Source organism: Rhinatrema bivittatum, chromosome 5 (genome assembly GCF_901001135.1).
Source record: "Rhinatrema bivittatum chromosome 5, aRhiBiv1.1, whole genome shotgun sequence".
In the NCBI taxonomy this organism is placed as follows: domain Eukaryota; kingdom Metazoa; phylum Chordata; class Amphibia; order Gymnophiona; family Rhinatrematidae; genus Rhinatrema; species Rhinatrema bivittatum.
The window spans coordinates 46944645-46961971 of NC_042619.1; the positions used below are offsets into that span (position 1 = coordinate 46944645).

Sequence of the window (17327 nt, forward strand, 5' to 3'; positions counted from 1 at the left end):
TTGCTGTGATAGATCTTGGATCATGTCTTCTACTTCTGGCTTCCGACCCGGCTTCATCCATTGACTTCGTCTTTGCTCCCGCTCCTGGTTTTGGTTTTGACTTCTGGCTTCTGACCTAGCTCCGTCCACAACTCTGTTTCCAGCTTCCGTCCCTGGCTTTGACTTCGGACCTCTGACTTCTGACCCTGCTTTGTTCCTGGACTCCGACTTCTGTTCCCTCTGCCTCTTCAGGTATCCGGTTCTTGCTGGCCCAGGGGATTCTCCTAAGTCCCAGCGGCTCGGGCTCTCACGGGCTCCTCCCGGGGGAGCCGCGGGCTTCTGAGGGTGAAGACTCTTCCAGCCTCCTGGGCCCTACCGTCCTCTTTGACCATCTCTTCGACCGCTTCCTGGATCCTTGGTCGCAGAGGGTCACACCTAAGTCCAAGAGGTCTGGGTCCCTACAGGCTCCTCCTCGGGAGACCTCGGACGTCCAGTGGTGAAGTCTACTCCGGAGTCTCTCGTCAGCGCCACCTCCCGGCTGCGACTTTCACTGTGGGTCTCCACAGTGCAACATCTGCAGTTTCAGCCGGCCCAAGGGTCCACAACCATAACAGTTTGCAAGGCCATGGACCCGGCGGATCTCTCGACCTTGAAAGCCATTCCGGGAATTGCACAAATGTTGCAACAGCAACAAACTTGCCTCGACTCACTGATGGCAACTGTGCAGAGGCTAGCAGATCGGGTGGAAGGAGCCGCCGCTTCTGGTTCCCCAGTACCGGTAGCCATTCCTAATGCAGGGCCGTCAGCACTCATACAGATGCCAGCACCTTCTCGGTACTCAGGGGACGCAAAATTATATCGTGGATTCTTGAACCAATGTTATATCCACTTCAACCTACTACCAGCGCAATTTCCCACAGACCAGATCAAAACAAGCTACATTATCTCCCTGTTGGATGGGAGGCTGTTGGCCTGGGCCTCTTCCTTATCGGAGCGTCAGGATCCCCGCTTAGCTAACTTGGCTCAGTTCATCACGTCCTTCCGACGGATCTTTGACGAGCCCTCCTGTGGATCCACGGCCACATCTGAATTACTCCAGCTTCCCTTCGACCCTGTATCAATTACTGCGGCCTGAACAGCATTATTCGGCGTGACCGCTACCCGCTACCCTTGATTGCAGAACTATTGGATCGGCTACAGGGAGCCAAGGTCTTCATGAAGTTGGACCTCCGGGGGGCATATAATCTGGTGAGAATTCGGCCTGGTGACGAGTGGAAGACTACATTCAACACAAAAGATGGTCATTACGAATATCTCGCCATGCCCTTCGGCCTCTGCAATGCCCTGGCTGTGTTTCAGAACCTCATGAACGAGGTACTGAGGGAGACACTGCACACCTCAGTGATTATTTCCTTCGATGACGTCTTAATATATTCCAAGGACTTGTAGGCGCACCGCCGAGATGTCCGTCAAGTACTGCGAGAGAATTGGCTTTATGCCAAATTAGAGAAATGCCAATTTGAACAGAAGTCACTACCCTTTCTGGGGTACATCGTATCCTCCACGGGGTTCCATATGGACCCAGAGAAAGTCACCACCATCAAGAATTGGCTTCAGCCTGTGGGAGTCAAAGCGCTTCAGCGGTTCCTTGGTTTTGCCAATTTCTACTGACAGTTTATCCCACACTATTCTCAGATGGTGGCCCCGCTGATGGCCCTCACCAGAAATGGGGCCGATGCTAAGAACTGGCTGGCGATGGCCCTACGAGCCTTTCAGGAATTGAAGGACGCTTTCCTCCAGGACACATGCCTCCGGCACCCAGACCCTCAATGCCAGTTCATCGTGGAGGTCGACGCCTCCGACATGGCCATTGGGGGCCGTACTAAGCCAATTATCCAATGGGGGTAAATCCCTGCCCTCCTCCTACTTTTCACACAGATTATCGCCCGCAGAGAGGAACTACGGCATAGGGGATAAAGAGTTGCTGGCCATCAAACTAGCTTTCGAAGAATGGTGCCAGTGGTTGGAAGGGGCCCAGCACTCGGTGGTCGTGTATATGGACCACAAGAACTTGGAATACCTATGCCGCGCCCAGCGTCTTAACCCCCGGCAGGCCTGGTGGTCTCTCTTCTTTAGCTGCTTTGACTTCCTTCTCCGCTACCGGCCAGCAGACAAGAACATCCGGGTGGATGCCCTTTCCCGTACAGCAGAGACGGAGGATATCCCTAATCCACCACAGTACATCCTTGACCTAGCCAAAGTGCTCCTCGCGGCCTCCGACATGATCCCGATGGAGGCGGAGACCCCCCCTCGCTGCGGAGAAGATGACGTTGGCGGTCTCCGGGCCATGAAGACAGGACTGCAGTGGCCCTGCCAGCACAGGGAAGACATCGGTGGCCTCCGGGCCACGTGGAAGCATGGCGGCATGGCCCACCATGCAGGAGAAGGACTTAGGTGGCCTCCTGGCCACAAAGGCAGAGCGGCAGTGGCTCCGACCACTGCGAAAGACAGGCAGCGGCCTCCAGGCCGCGAGACGGCATCATGGGAGACTGGCAGTGAAGGTGAGAGGCTGCTTACGGGCCTAGCTGCAAGCAGAATCATAACACTAATGATCCAGAGTTCCCAAAATCTATAAGAGACAAGTGGAAGGATTATCTGGAACATAATAGTCAGCATTTGGATAATCCAGTACTGTTTTGAGAAGTGGCAAAATCAGTTCTCCCAGGGGAAATAATTAGCTTAGTCCAATATAAACATAAGACGTTAAATGCCGATATAATTGATCTGGAGAAAAATTTAAGAGCTTGTAAGTATAAATTGAATAGAGATGGTGATGGGAAGATTCTAGACAAATTTAAAGTTGTACAAATGGCCATGAATTATCTGTTGACTCTGGGGCTTTGGCATCAATAAATCAAATGAAGTGTAAACAATTTGGGAACAAGCCAGGGTGACTTCTGGCACACCTTTTGAAGAGTCAGGAGCAATCAAAATTTGTGTCAGCAATGAGAACAGGACACAGTACTATATTGACTTCCATGAAGGACATTGCGAAGGTGTTCTCAGATTATTATCAAAGTTTATATACAGTTGAGAGTAGTGATAGTAATGATATAGATAGGTTTCTGGCAGTGCCCTGAGGTATCAGAGCAGGAACTGCAGAAATTGAATCAACCAATTGAAGAAGATAAAGTTAGGGAAGCCACTAAAACTTTACCTTCAATGAAGATGCCGGGTCCGGATGGGTTGGATGCATTTTTTCTTTAAAATCATTAATAGAGGAGATTCCTGAATACTTGTGTTCAACATTTGAGGCTATGTGAGATGGGGCAAGATGCCAGATGCAATGAAGGAAGCAACTATAGCTGTTTTACCAAAGCTCAGAAGAGTCGAGCAGCTCCCTTCGTCATATAGACCTATATCGCTTCTTAATTTGGCTATTAAATTATATGGAAAAATCATGGCAGCATGCGTCAGGTATCTCATGCCTAAGTTGATATCTAGCAACCAATTGGATTTTGTGTATAGGAGGCGATCCACGGCTAACATTCATAAAGTATGCACAGCCTTGGAGTGCTGTGTATATAAATCCATTCCAGAACCTTTATTGATTAGCTGTGACGCTGAAAAGGCATTTGATAGAATGTCATGGGCTTTCTTGTTTAAGGTTCTTCAAAAGTTGCGTTTCAAAGAAGAATTCTAGAATGTATTGCTTTATTGTGTACAAATTCCTCAGCCAGAATCCTAGTGAATAGGCATTTATCTGAGGCCTTTTGCCTCCAAAGGAGTACTTAATAGGGATGCCCTCTTTCACCCCTGTTATTTATACTGAATATAGAGCCACTGGTTCAGATGTTGCGAATGACCAGGGACGTTATAGGGCTACAAACAAATGAGTTTCAAGTCAAGACTTTGCTATTTGCCAATGACATTATTTTGTTATTGTCTCATGCAAAATCAGCACTGCTAGTGGCATTACAGATTTTCTCACTGTATCAAAGATTATTGGGTTTAAATTACACCTGGATTAGACTGAGGTGTTAGATGTATCTAATACACCACCAAAATTGGGACAATTTCCTGATAAAATGGGCTGGAGAATGCATATTTTTGTAATCATATGCAGATTTGAAAATTCATAGGCAGATTGATTAGTGGTATGTTTCTAACATTTCTTCTTTGATAGAGAAGATACGGAAAATGTTGGATAGCTGACAGACTCTTCTTCTGATCTTACAGGACACATTGCGCTAATTAAGATGGTCATAGCACCTAAGCTGTTATATTTATTATTGATGCTCCCTATTTTTTTTTAAAGATGAAGGATTTGAGAGCTATACAAAAGACATTTGGGAGTTTTTTGTGGTGAGGGAAGAGAGCACAAATACCTTATTCAAGCATGATGGCCCTCAAGGCGAAGGGAGGTATGGGGATACCTGACTTTAAAATGTATACTTGGATGGCTAGTCTGAGATTTCTGAGAGATTGGCTATAAGGTACATCTAGTTATACTATCAGTTGATTAAGGCACTTTGTGCTCCCTTTGGAACAAAATATACCCTACATGCTAAACCAGAAGAGTTGCGTAGTATATTCATGCCCTCATTGTTGGTTGGGTTAGTTAGAAAAATATGATCTTTAGTATGTAGGGCTATGTCCTTGGCAGTGACTGTGTCACCTCATATGCCCTTGCAGGGCAATTTGGGATTTCCCTCCTACATATTGCCAAAGATACATAATTTGAGAGTGTTCCCTGAATGGCAACTAAATGATTTATTTGATAGTGATATATGTGTTTGATCAGTGCCAAAGGCTCTTAGGCTTTCAGCAAGGTCATTTTTTGCTATATGGTCAAATATGCACTTTTTTTTAGAAAAGCCATATCTAAAATGGATGGTGAGCTGAGTAATAATACATCATATCAAGGTCAATTAAGGCTTTTTGCGGCCAAACAGGGGTTGCTATCTCATCTTTATTGCTTCTTGCTGCAAAATAAAAAATACTTAATTTTTGAGAAATTAGTAAACAGATAATATGTGGATGTGGAGGGGGAATTGGATGACATTATGCTCAGGGATTGTCATGATTTGGAATACAAGATGTCTAATGTTAGTTTAAGGGAAATGCAGTTAAGAATATTTCACTGTACTATTTTTTCACCCCTGCAGGCACAAAAAAATGGGGTTGATAGAAGATAGTACTTGCCTAAAGTGTGGAAGTATGCAGGCATCACTGATTCATTGCTTATGGAATTATTCTAATATTCAGGGGTTTGGGGAAGATTTATTTATTTATTTAAAAGGATGTGTTACCCGCACCCTCTGATGTTCGGGGTGGGTTACAAAACATCTATATAAATAAAAATGTAAATGCTCGTTTGTTCAAAATCTTAAATCTCCGAAAGTTCTTCACCGATTGCTTTGAAATTTTGACACAATGTTGCTTTTGAACACGTGCGTGTTTTTATATACCTATATTATATAGATGTCACACCTGTTACAGGTAAAAACATGCTTTCTTGGAAAAACAGCACCATCTGTTGGACGTAAAAGCAACACACGCTATCTACAATATAAATGGGCTCTGACCGATGGACCGCAAATGTGCAGTAGAGAGCAGCTCTACCGCGCATGTGTGGACCATAGAGCTCTGCGCTACATGCTGGGTATCACAGAGGGGAGGAGGAAAGGGTAGGCGAGTCGCCGCTCCGAGAAACGGAGGAAGGGGGGAGGGAGTAGGGACTGCCGGACAGTTACACACAGGAGGAGAAAAGGGTAGAAGAGTCGCCGAGCCAGTCCGTCCACTGTCGGGGAAGGGGGGGGGGGGAGGGAGTTGGGGACGGCCGGAGCAGAGCAAATGCAGTAGAAAGCGGCTGTGATGAGATCACAAGCAGCTGCAGCCTGCAGCAGCCAAAGTGCAAAGAGCTGAACAGAGAATAGCTCGCCCTCCTCCCCCGCCCCCTGAGTCCTGCTGATAAGGAGAAGCCAAGTAAATATCCCGCAACTGCGGGGGGGGGGGGGGGGGGGAGGCAGTGCTGTCAAGCTGCCCGTGGGTCTCAGCCACCACGGAAGAGTTTACATGGGCATTGCTCCACCCTCACTCCCAGCAAACCACTGTCATGAAAGTGAAAGCCAGAGCCCTGCTCCCTCCTCCCTTTCAAGCCTCCGATCGGATTTCTTAAAGGCATAGGTCTCCCAGAAAGAGCAAAGTAAGCTAGGCAACATGTCCCAAATCTGTTGCAGTGCCTGCTGCCTGCCCTTTGCAAGGGGGGGGGCACGGAGTGTTTTCCTCACTCTCCTAGACACAACAGGCGTGAGAACTTTGCAAGCTCTTGCAAGTGCAGAGCAAAGACGTAGGTGGAGAGGGGACAAAAATATCACCCCTTTTAACTGTGTGAGAGAGAAGTTTGTTAATGTGCGCTGAAGGCGAGTGTGAGTGCCAAAGAGAGAGGGAGACTATATGAAGAATTGTTTATGTGTGTGAGAGGGATTGGGCGTGCGTGTGTGAGGAACAGAGGGGGAGTGTATGTGCAAGAGAGAGAGAGGGAGGAAGCCTATGTAGGGGCTGTATGAGAGGGAGAGTCTCTACCCCCCCCCCCAGCTCTCCACTTATAGGTTAGAGTGGAAGGGGTTGAGTGTAGAGGGGAATGGGAGAGCAAAGGCGTTGGGGCCTGTAAGGATAGAGTGAAAGGGGTCTGAGCCTGTCCCTCTGCCACCGGGGAAGGGAGGAGGGAGTTGGGATGGCAGGACCATTACGCCTCGTGAGATCCCCCTCGGCCACCGCTGCAGCTCCTACCACTGCCGCTGCCTCTGGCCCTTCATGGTGCTGGGGGGGGGGGGGGGAGGAGCAGAGCAGAGCAAAGATGTAGGAGGAGAGGGGACAAAAATCTCGCCCGTTTTAACGGGCTTAACGGCTTATACTAAATATTTTACGATTCCATTTCAATGTTTCCGATTGCATTGTTAAATTGAATTTTCATAAATTTCAATTTATTTTCATTTTGATTTAATTATTTCGTGTGACATTGCATTGTAATTGAGCTGTGTCGTTTACCATACCGTTCATTTACTGAGTATAGTTTATTTTTTTTCTTTTTTCATTCTTTTTCATTTCTACAATTATGCGGTTTACATCTAGACATGGATTACTTCTCACATGGACAATTATATGTTGTGTGTTCTAGAGTCGGCAAACCAGTCAATCTCTATATCTGCACAGACAATGGAACAACAAAAAATATTGTATACCCACAAGCATTGTGAAATTAAACATATTAGAAACGTGCGCTTTCTCTTTTCTTTCTTTTCCATTTAACCAGACTGAGCTACAGCAATGCGTGGCCGGGTACAGCTAGTATATAATAAAAACATAACAGAGACCAGTCTGGGGGTTAAAGCCTGGCTGAGAAAAAGGATGAGAAGGCAGAATCGGGCAAAGTAATAGATAGTAATTGATACTTAGTTTTTGAGTACTTGCCAGGTTCTTATGGCCTGGATTGGCCACTGTTGGAAACAGGATGTTAGGCTTGATGGACCCTTGGACTGACCCAGTATGGCATGTTCTTATGTTAATAAATTTGAAAGGTTATGGTTCATATAGGTCTTTAAATGCTTGCTTAAATAGATGTGAGAACATTGATAAGTAATATGTTTGGTGTTGAAGTAAAATGGTCTAGTTCTTTCTGTATATTGGGGAATGATTCAGGGGAGGATAGTGTAAACTCAGATAACATAATGTTCTTGTTAAAAACATGTCTAATAGTAAAGAAATGCATTCTGCTTCATTGGATAAAGCCGAAATCTCCTACGGCTACAATGTGGACATCATTAATAACAGAGCTGTTTCAGATGGAATATGGTTCCTTATATCTCAAGTTCTCCCAAAAAAGAACTAGGATCTTGTTCTATCGGATGTTACCTGATAGAGTCGGTGCTACCTTTCCATCAATGAGTGAGGCTACTCGAGGTCAATAAGAGGTGCTCTAGGCACAAGGAGTTGTTTATGTTTTTTTTTTTTTTGGAGGGGGGGATCTCTTTGCAGTATTCAAATTCTGGTGGAGATGTGGACATTATAAGGACACTCCAAGGGTTCTGGGGTTTTGAGAGAAGGCGGGGATAGAAGTGGGGGGTACAAATGGGAAAAATCTGTAGGAGTACATTTATATTGGTAACAAAACTGAATTGTGTGATATGTTATCTTGTATTCCTCAATAAAGAGATTTAGGGAAAAATGTCAAAACTGACAATTTAGGAGCCTAACTCCTTTGAAAATTAGCCCTAATAGTCTCATTTTTGGTAGATCTTTGATTCAAGCATCGAAAACCCTCCAAAGAAGCACTTGCTCCTTTGCAATGTGTGTCATATCTTTCTATGACCAGTCTTAGTAAACTTGCAGTTCTCAGGGTTTGAACTATCAATCCTTGAGATGATAGGCTGGAACTCTAGGGAGTGAGCTGCCTAAACCATGGAGAATGGGGAAGTAATGGTACTGTTAACTTCAGGCACCCATTCAATCAGCCCCACCCTTTCCTCCCAGCTGGTCAAAGGTTTTAACACATTTTCAAGCTTGAGGGCTGGGTCTACAAAGAAGACTGCATTTTGGACTGTATCTAAGCTGAACAGGGCCTCTCCTCATGCTTCCCAGGTAAGGAAAAGCATATTCTTGGAGTTCCTTAGTTATCTTTGCTCTTAGTCTGTAAGCCAGGGCTTATATGTTTTCTGTTTTCTCTTTAAGCCTTATTTTTAAGCGCAGTTCCTGTGTTGTATTTGACTGGACCCTAACAACAGTATACATTGGCCCAGCAGTCTAAATTCTTTCTGAACCATGAGTAGGTGGAAGTCTTACCTGCACTTATATCAGGTTGCAGGAAGCTCACCAATCACTAGTTTACCCAGTGGACAAGTTATCTTAATTTTGTGTGTATATATATATATATATGAATGTATGTTTGTTTTGCAGGCAATGCTGTCTTTACAGGCCACAGTTGCTTCATATGCAGGATACCCAATCCACGTACAGGAGAAATTGGCTAGTGTTGGTTGGTATGAATGGTAAGTTAGAAAGTGATGACACTGGGAAGCACCCTGCCCAGCCCCCTCCCCTCAGTTTGACTTGTCTTTGTTTCTGTATTTCTTAATATGGTGCAAATGATCCATGGAAAGCAAAAATTTATGGGCAAACTGCACTAAATCATGCTACTAGGAATCAAAGCCTTGATTTTTCAAAATGTATTTTGCGATGAAATGTTGCTTTCTGTAATTCACCAACTCAGAAACAGACTGTATACATTTTTTTTCAATACATGTTATGCAGTTTGACCATTCTTTTTTCTCTCCCTCCTCCTTTTTCTCACTCCCCATCTATACAGCTTCTAATACTCTTATTTGTCACTCCAGTGAAGCAGAGTAGAATGAGCTATTTAGTGTTATAATAAAGTAAGAATGAATGAGGCAAGAGAAGCACAGAACTGGTGCTATTATATCAACAGACTGCCTTTCAATGATTGCCTGCTTTTCACAGAGCTTCATGCCATTATTTTCCTAAATGACACTGTGAATGTAATTACTTTGATTCAAAGCTCTGAAAACTATACAGGTAATAAATGACTGTGTCCCCGATGAGTAATAATTCAATTATGAGGTGGACTTATAACAGTTCAGAATAGCCTATTTTCATTTCACAGGCATCATATTTACTAGCTGAAATAAATCGCTTTGGTAAAGTGAAATATTGAATCTATATATCTTACATTAACTTGTGTAAGCTTATAAGTGGATCAACACATACCTATACAGAATCCGCATTTATATCATTATACACAGTGGCAGAGTATCATTGGCAGCTTGTCTTGGCAGATTTAGTTTCTAGATGATGTTTACTTAAACCTCAATGCTTCTGGTTTAAATCAAGATCTTAAAGTAAAAATTGAGCTGCAAGTTTCTATAGTATCCTGGGGTGACATACATGAAACATCTGTCTCTTATTATTTGCAAATATTTGGATTCATGTTGCAGCTACCAGCAAAGCCACCAATTCTCTGTGGCAGCTTCAGGGTAGGCTCTGTGGCAGTATATGTGGAATTCTCTGGGTCAAAATATTTAAATTTGCAGACTCTCCGTACTATATAATGCATTTATTTAAAATATTTCTTACCTGTCTCTCCAATAATTTCAGGGCGGGTTATCAAAAACATACATAATTAGATTACATTACTAAAACAAACAAAATGTTTATGTTGCGGTATACTCATATGTTATCAGTTTAACAGTGAGAAATCATTGACCATGGAAGGAAAGTATTTATTTTACAAAGCAGATTTTGAAACTCACATTAGTGATAGTGTAAAAGAAAATAAGGAAGTTTGACAATATCTTTGAGATGGTGATTGTGATTAAGGAAACTTTATTTATTTATTTATTTTAACATTTTTATATACCGATAGCTATATGCACATTGTACCGGTTTTCAAGAAACAGGAGGAAGGCCAGAAGCAAGGCACGACCGTTACATAGAACGTAAAAGAATAACATTTGAACGCATTTAGAGATACATAGGAAGATAATTGACAATGAATGAGCAAAACATTGATAAATTAAAAAATGTAGTTAACTTGGTCTTGTAGTACTACGAAATAAGAGATAAGATTTCAACTATGGGGGACAGATTCTATAAGAATCATATAGACCTAAGGATGGGAAGAGGAAAGGTATTTAGAGAGGGTATTACGAGAAGTAGGGGGAGGGGAGGAGGGTGAGGGAATATTAATGGACCATCATACCACTCTTTGCGAATCATGGGCCATTGTTCATTGGATACCCAGTTATTCCACACTAGGGTCACCTTTAATCATCGGTCCTTGTTTTTACAACTATGTGATATGTTTAGTAATTTTTTAAATAAAAACAAGATACTTCTCCATACAAGTGCACCTGACACGATATCCCGTTTCGCATTTGCTGCTTCAGGGGCTACTAACGAATCATTTTCAGGTTAGGATTCTGTATCTCCAAGTGACATAATTACTCTGACATTTAACATGACAGTCCCAGTGTTCAACTCAATCCGCTCACAGACGCCATGGAGTTGAACTGTCATGTTAAATGTCAGAGTAATTATGTCACTTGGAGATACAGAATCCGAACCTGAAAATGATTTATTAGTAGCCCCTGAAGCAGCAAATGTGAAATGGGATATCTCGTCGGGCTGCACTTGTATGGGGAAGTTTCTCATTTTTATTTTAAAAATTATAAAAATTACTAAAAATATCACATAGTTGTAAAAACAAGGACCGATAATTAAAGGTGACCCTAGTGCGGAATAACTGAGTATCCAATGAACAATGGCCCCATGATTCGCAAAGGATGGTATGATGGTCCATTAAGATATATTTGAAATAGGTGTGCTCTCTCTCTGCACATGATTAATACTTAAAAACTAAAAACTACTATTGCAGTTACATGTTATTTACTTATATAGAAGAATTGTCTGCATAATATAGACTGGTTTATATGTGATCTGTATAGGTTACTCCATGCCTCTCCTGGAAGCACAATAGAATAGGGATGTGCAGACAAAAAGTTTTCGTTGATAAGTTGATAAGTTGAAGTTGAGGGTCGATTTCGTTCAATATGGACATATGGAGAATTCCATAAGTTGAGGGTCTGTCCATAAGTTCACCGGTTCCCTAAATAAAAAATTAAACTTCTCACCCTCCCTAATCCCCCCCCCAAGACTTACCAAAACTCCCTGGTGGTCCAGCGAGGAGTTAGGAAGCCATCCCTGCGATTTCCTCATGGCGCCGATAGCCTGTGTCACAGGGGCTGCCGTGCCATTGGTCAGCCCCTGTCACATGGTCACCGGCGCCATCTTGTACTCCTACCACGTGACAGGTAGGTCATGTGGCAGGAGGTCGCTCCAGGACCCCCGTTGGACCCAACCGGAACTTTTGGCCAGCTTGGGGGGGGGCCTCCTCGCAAAGGAATACAGGGATGGCTTCCTGACTCCCCGCTGGACCACCAGGGAGTTTTGGTAAGTCTTGGGGGGGTCAGGAGGGTGGGGGGTTTAAGTGTTTATTTAGGTTCAACGTATTCAAAATAGCTATGTTGAATACGTTGGAACTCGCGATGCGTTTCTGCTCAAACCTTTTTTTTCTCTTTTAAAAATATAAGTTGCGTTTTACATATGCGCTCAAAATGAATGCACACCCCTACAATAGAATAATTTCAATGTGGTTTTGGGTTGAAATGTAGCTCCATGCATATAGACCCAGTAATTTTTTTCCCATCTTCTTGCCAATAACGGATCCTCCTTTGTTTATCCCACATGTTTTTTCAATTCTGCTACTGTCTTTGTCCTCACTCCCTCCTCTGGGAGGATATTTCATAGATCCTCTCTGTCAAGAAATATTTTCTGATGTTTCAGAGTCTACCTCGTTGTAGCTTCAAACTGTGACACCCTAGTTCTACAGTTTCCTTTTCACAGCTTGCCAGGTTGATGAAAATTTGCAGTGATTGAAGATTTTGGAGTGTAGGTTTTGATCTATGTACTGCTTTTTTGTTTTTGCTGTATGAATTTCACTATTTTTCATTGTGAACTCTACTTTATGCACCTGCATCAGTTATTCCAGTAAAAGATTTTGTTTTTGAACGCCTGACTGTTTAGCTGTATGTTGTTCTTCTTGGAATGTGTGAAAAGTCATCCTAAAAGCCTAAGGGCCTTGAAAGTGGTAGGAAAATTAATAGACTCTGCTGAAGAAAAGGATAGTGAACTATCTAAAATCAGATCGCTTGCTGGATCCGAGGCAGCATGCATTCACCAGGGAAAGTTCCTGTCAGACCGATTTTACTGATTTTGTTTTTGATTGGGTGACTAGAGTGCTTGATGTGATCTACTTAGATTTCAGGAAATATTTTGATACAGTCCCACATGTGAGGCTTGTGAATAAAATAAAAAGCTTAGGAATGAGTGCCAAGGTGGTGGCATGGATTACAAACTAAACTAGTTGACTGATAAGAGAAAGTATGTAACGGTAAATAGAGCCTACTCTGCAGAAAAAACTGTGTTAAGCAGAGTGCCAGAGGGTAGGGGTGTGCATTCGGTCCCTACGTATTGGCAATCCGCAACGGATGTGCCAATATTCGTTGTATTCGTGGGGAAGCGAAACGTATCACGATTCCCCTCTGATACAATGAATTTTCGCCGAATTATTCAGCCGCCAATTTAAACAACCCCCCACCCTCCTGATCCCCTCCAAGACTTACCAAAACTCCCTGGTGGTCCAGCGGGGGGTCTGGGAACCATCCCCTGCACTCTCATACCCTCGGTACCAGTTCAAAATGGTGCCATTAGCCTTTGACCTGCTATGTCACAGGGGCTACCGGTGCCATTGGTCAGCCCCTGTCACATGGCCATCGGTGCCATCTTGTGCTCCTGCCATGTGACGGGGCTGACCAATGGCGTCAGTAGCCCCTGTGACATAGTAAGGGCAAGGCTATCGGCGCCATTTTGGTTCCTGGCACCCGACGGCACGAGTGCAGGAGATTGCTCTCGAACTCCCGCTGGACCCCCAGGGACTTTTGGCCAGCTTGGGGGGCCTCCTGACCCCCACAAGACTTGCCAAAAGTTCAGCGGGGGTCCGGGAGTGACCTCCTGCACTCGGGCTGTATTGCCAGTATTCAAAATGGCGCCGGCGCTACCTTTGCCCTCACTATGTCACAGGGGCCGAGGGTCGGCCCCTGTGACATAGTGAGGGCAAAGCCTAGCGCCGGCACCATTTTGAATACTGGCAGCCACTAGCCTTTGCCCTCACTATGTCACCGACCGTCAGCCCCTGTGACATAGTGAGGGCAAAGGCTAGCGCCAGCGCCATTTTGAATACTGGCAATACGGCCCGAGTGCAGGAGGTCGCTCCCAGACCCCCGCTGGACTTTTGGCAAGTCTTGTGGGGGTCAGGAGGCCCCCCAAGCTGGCCAAAAGTCCCTGGGGGTCCAGCGGGAGTTCGGGAGCGATCTCCTGCACTCGTGCCGTCGGGTGCCAGGAACCAAAATGGCGCCGATAGCCTTGCCCCTACTATGTCACAGGGGCTACCGATGCCATTGGTCAGGCCCTGTCACATGACAGGATCACAAGATGGCGCCGATGGCCATGTGATAGGGGCTGACCAATGGCACCGGTAGCCCCTGTGACATGGTAGGGCTATCGGAGCCATTTTGAACTGGTACAGAGGGTGTGAGAGTGCTCCCGGACCCCCGCTGGACCACCAGGGAGTTTTGGTAAGTCTTGGGGTGGTCAGGAGGGTGGGGGGTTGTAGTAAATTTAATTTTAGCCGGGTAACGAATAGGATTAGACATATAACCGTATTGGGACGCCATACGGACGTATACAACGTATCTGCCACCCGATGAATATGTATGCCGAATGCAACGTATGGCGTCCCTCTGCACTTCCCTACCAGAGGGATCAGTTTTGGGAACGATTCTATTCAATATCTTTTTGAGTGATATTGCTGAAGGGATAGAAGGTAAAGTTTGTCTATTTGCAGATGATACTAAGATTTGCAACAGAGTGGACATGCTTGAAGGAGAGAATGAAAAGTGATTTAAAAAAGCATGAAGAGTGGTCAAATATTTGGTAGCTGGGATTCAATGCCAAGAAGTACAGAGTCATGCATCTGGGGTGTGGTAATCCAAAAGAGCTGTATACGTTGGGGAATGAAACACTGATGTGAAACACTGATGGGCAAGAGAGAGAGAGACCTTGGGGCAATAGTATCTGGCGATATGAAGATGAGAAGCAATGTGACAAGGCAATAGCTAAAGCCAGAAGAATGCTGGGCTGCATAGAGAGAGGAATAACCAGCAGGAAAATGAAGGTCCTTGGTGAGGCCTCACCTGGACTACTGTTTTCAGTTCTGGAGCCTGTATCTCAAAAAGGATAGAGACAGGATGGAGGCAGTCCAGAGAAGGGTGACAAGAATGGTGTGGGGTCTGTATCAGAAGACTTATGAGGAAAGGTTGAAGGATCTAAATATGTATACTCTGGAAGAGAGGAGGTGCAGGGGAGATATGATACAGACCTTTAGATACCTGACAGGTTTTAATAATGCACAAACTTCGACCTTTTCCATTGGAAAGGAAATAGTGGAACTGGGGTCACAAAATGAAACTCTGGGGGGGATGACCTAGAACCAGTGTCAGGAAACATCTTTCACCTTTTTGGCCAAAGTAATTGAGAAAGTTGTTTACAAGCAACTGGATGAGTATTTAGAAGACAATTCATTGCTTAACATTAATCAACATGGATTCAGAAAGGATCATAGCACAGAAGCACAGAAATGTTGCTATTGTCCTTATAGGATACATTTGTAAGAGGGTTCAGCAGTGGACAGATTTATTTATTAATGCTGCTTGATATTTCAGCAGCATTTGACACTGTCGACCATTCTTTGTTACTATATTGGTTGGCTAAAATTACCAGAGTGGTGAGAAAATGGTTTCCCTCTTCCCTTTCTGAAAGAAAGTAGTGTTTGAGAATAAGGCTTCAGAATAGTTTGCCATAGAAACAAGCATCCCACAGGGCTCCTCTGTCCACTGTTTTATTTAATATATATATATATATATATATATATATATATATATATATATATATATATATACATACATACATACATACATACATCAAGACTCCTGCTCCTCATCCCAAACGCGATCTCAGGACCTCTGACCAGTATCATAAACAGCCTTCTAACTCAAGGAAGCTACCCAGACAGTCTAAAAACCGCCTCACTCAAGCCCCTCCTCAAGAAACACAATTTAGACCCTAATGTACTAGCTAATTTCAGACCCATTTCTAACCTCCCATTCGTTGCCAAACTAACAGAGAAACTGGTAAACTCCCAGCTTTCTGAATACCTAGAAGACCACAAGATCCTATACCCATCGCAATATGGTTTCCGCAAACCACGCAACACGGAAACCCTCCTCATTTCACTTACAGACCATATAATCATGGGGTTAGACAAAGGACACTCCTTTTTATTAGTCCTGTTAGACATCTCGGCGGCATTTGACACCGTCAACCATACCATCCTGCTGGATCGCCTAGCAGATATCGGCATCTCCGGATCTGCCCACAACTGGTTTAAGTCCTTCCTCAGCAATAGGACTTTTAAAGTCAAAATTAACAATAAAGAGTCACCCCTAACAAAATCAACTCTTGGTGTACCACAAGGATCCTCCTTATCTCCAACCCTCTTTAACATATACCTCCTCCCCCTCTGCCAACTGTTAACAGACCTCAACCTAATTCATTATCTGTACGCAGATGACGTGCAGATTCTAATCCCCATAACAGAATCAATCTCAAAAGCGCTCAACCATTGGAATAACTGCCTTTTATCCATCACTAATCTACTCAACAGCTTAAACTTGGTACTCAACGCCTCAAAGACAGAACTTCTCCACATCTCCTCAAACGAAAACAATATCTCCCCACCATCACCACACAATTCTCTCATTACCTGTAAGCAGGTTAGAGATCTTGGGGCAATTCTAGACAATCGATTAAACCTAAATAAAATGGTCAATACAACCTCCAAAGACTGCTTCTACAGACTACAGGTTCTAAAACGACTGAAACCACTCTTATTCTTCATGACTTCAGGACAGTCCTCCAAGCGCTTCTATTCGCCAAAATAGACTACTGCAGTGCCCTTTTCCTAGGCCTCCCCAAATCCACGACCAAACCACTGCAGATGATACAAAATGTGGCAGCGAGATTGTTGACCAGTACAAGCCGCGACAAACACATCTCACCCATCCTCAAGAACCTACATTGGCTACCAGTGAATTTCAGAATTCTATACAAATCAATCACCTTAATCCACAAAACCATCCATCATCAACTTCAACTCTACCTGGAAATCCCATTCAAACTCCACTCCTCTAACAGACCAACTAGAGATATTCACAAAGGCACTCTGAAATATCCCCCCACTAAAGCCGCACGCCTCTCTACGACCAAAGACAGAGTTTTTTCGATAGCAGGCCCATCTACCTGGAATAGCATCCCATCAAATCTCAGATTGGAGCCATGCCTTTTAACTTTCAGAAAAAGACTTAAAACCTGGCTCTTTCACCAAGCCTTCGCCGATCCACCAGACAATCACTAGTTGTCCTCACTCTAACCCGGTCTGGCATTTATACTCATGAACAATGGACTCTGAAACTTCCAGGTTAAAGCACCTTTTAAGCTTTTAACCCGTACGCTCTTTGGTAACACTTTATATTTATTTCCTGCCTTATCTTCCTTCCAGCTTGTTGCAAGCTTCCAAGTTCTCTTTCCCTGTTGAT

General features: G+C 44.1%; 1 protein-coding gene across 1 annotated transcript in view; it reads left to right on the forward strand.

Annotated features, from left to right (window-relative positions):
- Positions 1–17327, forward strand: part of LOC115091938 — a 268754-nt gene that overhangs the window by 77914 nt on the left and 173513 nt on the right. Inside the window, exon 6 of the mRNA XM_029602302.1 lies at positions 8938–9029. Within this exon, the coding sequence (XP_029458162.1) occupies positions 8938–9029 (92 nt within the window). The remainder of the gene's footprint in view (positions 1–8937; positions 9030–17327) is intronic.